The sequence below is a fragment of the Nestor notabilis genome, unplaced genomic scaffold (genome assembly GCF_000696875.1).
Source record: "Nestor notabilis isolate BGI_N333 unplaced genomic scaffold, ASM69687v1 scaffold17704, whole genome shotgun sequence".
In the NCBI taxonomy this organism is placed as follows: Eukaryota; Metazoa; Chordata; class Aves; order Psittaciformes; family Psittacidae; genus Nestor; species Nestor notabilis.
Genome location: NW_009927070.1, coordinates 1 through 8318, shown reverse-complemented (window position 1 = coordinate 8318; position 8318 = coordinate 1). Strand labels below are relative to the sequence as shown.

The 8318-nt window shown below is 47.8% G+C and overlaps 1 protein-coding gene across 1 annotated transcript; it reads right to left on the bottom strand.

Annotated features, from left to right (window-relative positions):
- Window positions 1-454: 454 nt before the first annotated feature.
- WDR76 (WD repeat domain 76) lies at window positions 455-7836 on the bottom strand (the record flags this gene model as incomplete). The annotated part of the gene is made up of 11 exons (XM_010013895.1): window positions 455-710; window positions 1355-1408; window positions 2450-2602; window positions 3067-3290; window positions 4355-4507; window positions 4863-5016; window positions 5101-5144; window positions 5227-5328; window positions 6078-6207; window positions 6954-7009; window positions 7744-7836. Coding segments are annotated over 11 exons (1419 nt in total), but the record flags the coding sequence as incomplete, so codon positions are not given.
- Window positions 7837-8318: the final 482 nt, after the last annotated feature.

Genomic DNA, 8318 nt, shown 5'->3' with positions numbered 1-8318 from the left:
TCTGGAGCCAGGCTGAGAGAGCTGGGCTGGGGCAGCTGGAGAAGAGAAGGCTCCTCAAGGGGACACCTTAGAGCAGCTCCAGCGCCTAAAGGGGCTCCAGGAAACCTGGAGAGGGGCTTTGGACAAGGGATGGAGGGACAGGACAAGGGGAATGGCTTGAGCCTGCCAGAGGGGAGATTGAGATTCTGGGATTCTATTACTGATCCACGGTTTCCATTTGTGAAAAATTGGGGAAAAAACCCACCCATTTTGGTACAAACTGAGGCCACAGCACAACTGCTTGAGTTTGTTTTCTAGTTACAGAAGAGAAGGCAAAAGTAGTTGAGAAAATTTATTTTAAAGCTTTTAAAATACATTTTTGTCCTGAGAAAAATCCTGAGGGTTTGGGAGCAGCGGAATGGGGCTTAAACCAAGGGAATGCAGAAAGGACAATACAAACACCTGAGGCACGCTCCTACTCTTTGAACACGTGAAGGCGCCCACTGGAGTTGCCACCCACCAGGATGTTCCTACTGGGGTGAACGATGTTGATGGAGCAGATGGACCCAAGCCAGTCGAGGTTAAAAAACGAGTGCAAGAGTTTTCCAGTATCTTGGAAGACTTCGATTTGCCTCGGCCGTGCCATGCTGCCCACCACGAAGCAGTGCTCCTGCTTGGGGTCCCATACTGCTCTGAACCTGGTCAGCCAGCGGCCCGTTTGGTTGTTGTGGCTTCAGAGAAAGAACCAGGGAGAAAAAGAGAGAGAGAAACGTCCCTCTTATTGAATCCAGCACTGGAAAGTATCATCATTTATGTCACACTTGCTTCAACCCATCTTCCCACCTCCTGAACTATCAGCACTTCAACCCTGGTCGTGCTGTTCTGGTCCCTTTGGTGATGACCACCCTGTGATGGGTGGGACAGGACAAAGAAACATGGTGGAGCAAGAAGATAAAGCTGAGGGCACCCCAGCGTACGGGATTATCAGTTTAAGTAGTTCTGCTTCATGGCTCTGTATTTTAGTAAAAATAGGCCAAATGTGCATCAAGCGTGTTGATAAACCACAGACTACGAACGGTTCCTTGGCAAACCAGCCCTGCCAACCTCCTGCTTGCACAAAGGGCTGGTTCACCCCTTGTGCACAGCCCGAACTCACCCTCCGGGAGTACAAAGTGCTTCACAAGCCTTGAGCCTCCACCCCAAACCATGCCATTAAGAAGTAACCTCTGATATTAAAACAAATGCACAAAGAGAAAGCGTTCTGAAAAGAAGCACATTTCAACAGTCACACAACAGTGTGGGCACTTGTCTGCTCTCATGTCCCCTCCTGCCACTGACCCCGTGGTCTTTGGGCACACAACAGCCTGCAGCTTACCTGACAGTGCTGAGAGCCGTGACCGTGGGTGACAAAGAAGTGGTGTCATAGACCCTGTAACATAGAACAGTGTGGTAATAAAATGTGCAGATTAAAAAGGCAGCCCTGGCCTCATAGAGCACAGACCAGCATGGCCAGACCTCACAGGGTTCTGGAATACAGTTATGAACAGCATCCACTCAAATGTAAGCACCAATATTCCAACTGAAATGAGTAAATTTGCTTCTTTAAATTGGATGAGCTTTTAGCTTGAGTGGAAGGTCATCCTTTCTGAAAGCTGTTACAGGAGCAGGACAGGAACAGCTTGTAGGACAAACAGGCTCCTCCATCCTTTCAGTCAGTGCACTAACAGGCAGTGAACAAATGAACCTCTATCCGTTCTCTCCACAAATATTCTGGTTTACTCTTACCCAGTTGGTGCTCTGACACCTGCCCTGTTAGCAGCAGGGATTTACAATTTTCATAGCCAAGCTTACTATGGAGAACAAATCTAGTAAATACATCACAGGAGAGAAAATAGCAGCGGGACAGAACTCACACAGAAGAACTCTTTCCTGTGTTAGGGGAAGGGGAGAAAGAAAATCCAATTTCAGACAGAATATACATGCGATCAGGTGTGTATAGGAACAGACTGACTCAATTATGGTCACAAAACCACATAGCAGAAAAAAAAACCCAGATCCCTAATACAACACAACCCACAGCACTTTAAGTCATCCACTGGCAGACTAGTTACAAAAGAGCTGACAGGACCATCATTTTAAGTACCAGCAGTTAAAAAACCCCCCAGTTTCTAAGCATTGTGTATTTGTGCTGATGAGCTGGGGTTTGGCTGGGGTTTGGTTGGTTGGTTTCGGGGTTCAGTTGGTTTGTTAAAGGCTCTTTGGACTGTTCACTGCGAGTATTCGTCAGGAAAATGAGAATTAGGGAAAAAAATAAAACTAACATTTAAATGGCAGTGCAAGTAAGTACCACTTTTTAAAGGAGTGATACAGACAGAGAGCTCTCCATGATGGGTAATGCAGGTAGGAGATAACAGTAATAAAGCACCAGCTGCCATATTGCATAGAGGTTACTCCTTCATGCTCCGCTCACCTCAGCTTGTTGTCGGCACACACCGTCACCACCCTGCTCCCAGTGACAGGGGAGAAATAGGCAGAAGCGACACTCTTGGTGTGTCCTCTCAGGCTGCTCACGGGCTTGCTCTGGTTTGCCTTCAGGTACCGAATGTCATAAATACAAACATCCCTGCAGCAGATCACAGACAGCACTTCAGCAGGGCACAGCCCAATTGTCCTCAGCCTCCATTTACCCCAACCCGCTGCAGACCCCGCAGCTTTCCTGAGCTCTGTGTGGAGCTGTGCTTCCGCAGCTCCACTCAAACAGGCAGTGCCTGCAAAGGGCTTGAGAGCACCAAAGCCAGCCCAAACCAGCAGCTCATTAAAATCCCTCAGCACCATGATCTGACAAACCCCACAGTGATTCAAAGCACCACTTTGTACCCATTACCAAAAGGAAGTCAAAGTGAATCCCACTTTTAAATCCTGCTGGCAACTAAAAACTTGTTTTCTAAAAGTTCAAGAGTAAAGGCTGACAAATTGGCTGCCTCTTCATCTGCTGTTCCTGCCGTCCACACACACCACACTTCAGACACCAAAGCAGATAGAGCACTGAAAGCACAGCATAATCATGGCTCCTTTGGAGCTACATACATGGAGCCAGCAGCAATGAAATACTGCTTATTCACGGGGTGAACGTGGACTGTCCTTGTTCTTTTGAAGCCAATGTCTGCAGAGAGCTCTGGAGACGTCCCAGGGGTCCGCCTGTCCACAACAGAGACGTTGCCATCCCAGTATCCTACTACTGCAGTGGAGGCGTTATTATCCAGAAAGTCAAAGGAAGACAGGGTGACTTCATCGTCTTCACTTCTGCAGATCTGAGCACAGGAAAGGCCAAATCTAACCAAAACCATTCAACAAAATACACAGAGTTATCCCTAATACCCAAACCACGCTATGGGCTGTAGATGTCATGCTTTCCTTTTTTAATATACTTAAAACCACTAATGAAGACCACCTAATTTGATAGCCCCAGACTTAGCTATGCACGTGGGTAACCTCCCTGTAAAACTGGTGTGTTTCCCACAGAGCAGATAATTAACTACCCAAACCCAACCGGCAACAACGCGCTCCAAATTCTCTGCTAGAACTCACAGGGCACCAGCACCTCTTTAAGCAAAGGTAAACGGAGCTGGAGAACAGCATTTCTCTGCCCTTAACCTCTAGAGGCACATTCTTTAAGCCTCTGTCTCAAAGAGTAAGCCCCCTGCACCCTCCTGAGCAACTAACTGCAGATTATTCCCAAGCAGTAGGCCTGCCTGCAGCCCCAAAATTACAGTGCCTGTAAAGGACAGAGGGAAAAGCTTTAAACTGCTGGAGCCTGTTGTATTTCCCAGTGTTGGAGAGGTGATCAGTGCAGCTGCATCTGTCAGAAACAAGCCAACAGAGCCTCGCAAAGCCAGTTCAGCTGCCTGCCTCACCAGAGACAGGCACAGCCGTTTACTCTCCTGAAGGCTGAGAAGTCAGCTCATGCTTTCTGTTGTTTTACAATGTTTATTTGGGCTGGATTTGCTTTTTCTGTGTGTAAGATTTAGGTCTTTAACTCGCTCTCGTTTGTCATCATTAAAAGGTAATGCTTCAGAAAGAGGCACACGTTGCCTAAGTAGAGATAGGAAATTAGATTCAGTACTTGGACTGTCTCTGCAGGAAGGAAACTGGGAGTACCCGAGCTGTGACTAGGTTTTATTGAGCAGGAAGCATCTCTGTATTTTTATGACATTAATTAAGGGTTACTGCACGTGTCCTTGTGGAAATGGAATCCTGAACTTCCTCATTAACAAAACAACCAACAACCAACAACTCAGGTGTGACGAGACTAAAACTTCACAGCAGAACATACCAGGTTTCCAAGGAGCCACAGCATGGCCAAGGGAGCACTCACCTCATCAAAGACAGCTCTAGTAACATCACCACATCGCAGGCTTTCATTGCTCAGAGACAGCAAGTGAGCGGGATTGAATGGAGAAAAATGCATGCAGCTGACTAGGTGATTGTGTGCCGTGAAGACATGTGCTCCTTCTTCAGCCCCGCAGCTCTGAAACACAGTGAGATCCAGCGGACAAGGCTGATAATCACGGTGCTATTTCTATTCGTTACTGCAGCTTCCAAAGTAAAGCCTCTGTTCCCCAAAGGTTCTCCAATCTGCTCCAGGTAACAGCAGTGGAGGAGGCAGCAGGGTGCCCGATGTGCGGGGACACGTGCAGTGTGTTGTGGGGATGTAGTGACAGGACAAGGGGGAATGGCTTTAAACTGGCAGAGGGGAGATTTTGGTGTTATCCATAGGAATGGGGAACCATAAGCCTGCCAAAAGGACGCTCCAGGCTATGCCCCGTCCGCACCCATCCCGCAGCAAACAGCTCTGGCATGTAAAGAACACACAAGCAACTCACCACATTCCAGAGACCGATCTGCCCACACTTGTCTCCAGCTGCCACCAAAATGATGCTTTCCGAAGGATGGATAGCCATGGAACACACTCGGTGTTTCACCACCTTTTTAATGCTGTCTTCACCAAGCATCATGCTGTTCAGGCTGTCCTGGTATCTAGACAACATCACAGAAACAGCTACTCAAGAGGAGAAAGAAGAACAAGGCAATACTCAGCTTTAGCTGCTGTCCTCAGGTTACCTTTTCATGTCACTTGTGAGCTTTTCAGTACCATGATCTTTCACCTACAGGTAGAAAGGAAATATGAGAATTAGAGCCCAAGCTTCATTACATTATCCAAAATTAACTCACTATAACTAATAGTACCTCACTTATCCTCATCCATGTAGCCAACAGGTCATCTGTCAATTTGCTGTTCTCCACCTGATCTTCTGGAATCATTGGCAAAGGTCCGGCTGGCACCTGAGGCTGGAATGACATCAGCAATTTTCATCACTCAAAACCAGAACAGGGGGAATTACTATTTTCCACACACCAGACACTCTGAGAACACATCTATGGTAGTACAAGAAATAAACATAAAGAAGTTTGTATCACAATCTTACTAAAAAAATAAGAACTTCACTGAACACAACAGCAAAGAGAATCAGCTGCCCTGGAGGTTTCCTCTCCTTTCCATACCCCAGCAAGGCTGGTCTCCAAGAACCGTATGACAGATTCAGCTGGACCCTTTGGGACACCCACCACTAAAGCAATGACTACGGACCCTGGGGACACCACTGGATCCATGGTGGTGACTCTCTCTCTCCCTGCACTCCAAATTCTTGCTTAAATCCTATCCTTTTTCCCATCTGTCCTTTCGTTCTTTTTTATAGTAATCATCTTTCTATCTTTATATCATAACCCAACTGACCCACTGCAGCACAAAGAAAGTACTTCCAACACCGGGTTTTTATCCAGTTGGACCCTGACGCCACCCAAACCTGCCCTATTTCATCAGCATTGTGACTGACTTCCAGAGAGGACACCGAATCCTGCTATTCAGGATGCCTGAGGGGGAAAGAATTGACCTTTGATGATTGCCACCGCATAACGCACCTTCCCATTGCCCAGTGGTGCTTACAACAAGCTCAGCAACGACAAGGATTAACAGTCAGCTTCATCAGCACTGTTTTCATAAAGCTGCTGTGTGCACACACGTCTCCTCCAACCCTTACCCATTTTACATATTCCTCTGCTTCAGGCTGGGCAGGCATCTCTGCCAATGGAATTCCTGACGGATCAATTCTCTGTAAGCGCATGGATCTTCGCCGCACTGTTTCATCTTCTGCCTTCTTAGGCTTCACTCTAGGATAATGAGAACATTCCAAAATCACACAGTTAAATAAATGCTCTGTGTTAAGTACGAGGCTCTGGAGCAGGTTCCAATGTGAAGCTCCAACACCCTGGCTCAGCCCAACCTGCCCCGTTCTGATTCACTGCAGGGGGGCTGCGACTGCTTCTGCCTCAGTGACAGCAGCAAACGAGCACTTTGCAATGCACACAGATGTGCTGCTGCTTTATCTCACTTGTAATACATCCAGCCACGGTCACTCCTATTCCCAGCCCTCCTCATTTATAACTCAACCCACTCACTGACCCAGTCATCTTTTCCCACTTTCTTCCATCATGTATCTTATTCTTTATTTGGATGTAAGCTCATTGTCTTGCTTTGCCTGGCACTGCTTTGGCCCTGCCAAATGCCCTTCCTTTGACAGCAGCCGGTTACCCCATCCCTTGCATCTAGTTCCTCCCCTCTCTTTCTTTCCCACACCTTTCCCCATCCTTCACAAATAAACCAAATTCTGCAATTTGACAAAAAGATAGTGTCATTTTCTCCCCGAAGGAGAGCTGAGGAGAGGCACTACCCACAGCAGCTGCTGCTCATCAACTCAGACAGCTTAAGATCATTAGTTATTCTGATTTAGCTTTAGTGAGAGGCTCCTCACCAGCTCTCTCTCTTTGCAGCATCAGGTACGTGCAGATGGAAGTGCTGAAGCAGCTAACACACAATGAAGGAACAGGGATACAAATCTCATAAACAGTTATTTTACCTTTTGGTGGTGTGAGACTGTCTCTTATTTGCCATCTGTTGAAGTCTTGCAGCTGACTTCAAGAGAAAAAAAAAGAAAGATTTTAACAAGCATAACAGATGAGCCTGTATAAAATACAATCCAACTCTGCACTGGCTGCAAAACCACCGTCCTGCTGCAGAACATGTCCAGAGGAGGCCCCGGAGCTGCTGCGAGGGCTGGAGCAGCTCTGCTCTGGAGCCAGGCTGAGAGAGCTGGGCTGGGGCAGCTGGAGAAGAGAAGGCTCCTCAAGGGGACACCTTAGAGCAGCTCCAGGGCCTAAAGGGGCTCCAGGAAACCTGGAGAGGGGCTTTGGACAAGGGATGGAGGGACAGGACAAGGGCAATGGCTTGAACCTGCCAGAGGGGAGACTGAGATGAGCTCTGAGGCAGAAGCTCTTCCCTGTGAGGGTGCTGAGGCACTGGCACAGGGTGCCCAGAGAAGCTGTGGCTGCCCCATCCCTGGGGGCAGGCTGGACACAGGGGCTCCACAGCTCTGTGACCACAGGCACTGTGGCTGGTACAAATACCACATGAGCAGCGTGCTGCATTCTCCACTTGTTGTGAGTTTCACCTCCCCTCCTGAGCAAAGCAAACCAGCAGCACAACCCTCTTGTTCTACCCAGTCAGGACAGGCCTGATGTCTCAGGATGTTTCCGTGGCTCTCCTCACACATCACCACTGCGAGGGAAGGGCTTCACGGCAAGAGGGATGACAGTCCCATCATCACACTTGGAGAGCACGTTTAGATGCTGCTTGGAATCTGTACAAACCTTGTGCAGCTTCAAAGCAGCGAAGAACTTGGCATTTTCTGTGATGTTCTTCAGCCTTTTCCTCTCATAAGCCGACAGCTCAGAGTATCCATCCTACAAAAAGAAAAGCCTGTTACTCTTCATCATACAGTGACACAATGCAAGAGATGTCCCAGGCTTCTGGGGAGTGAGTGTCTGAGTTGATTGTCTACCCACACAAACTGGGCTGATTCCACGTCCACACCGAATCTCCTCCACAGAGCAACTCACTTGCGTTACAGAACTGAACTCCCAGCATTAATGCTACTAAAAGGGCAATTCCTCAAAACCCTGCCAGAACAAACCCAACTGAAGTGACTCAATAGACAAAACCACAGCAACCACTGCACACAAAGGGAATATGGCCTGAGATCATGTTTATCTTCCATAGGGGAGAAGGTGGGCTTGAGAATTTGAATGGATGATTTAAATGTAAATGAACATTCACAAATATTGTCTCTTATGACTGTATCCACCTGTAAAAACGCCTGGAAAAGGCTCCTTAAGGGGAGACAGAGCAGCTCCAAGTGCCTAAAGCGGCTCCAGGAAACCTGGAG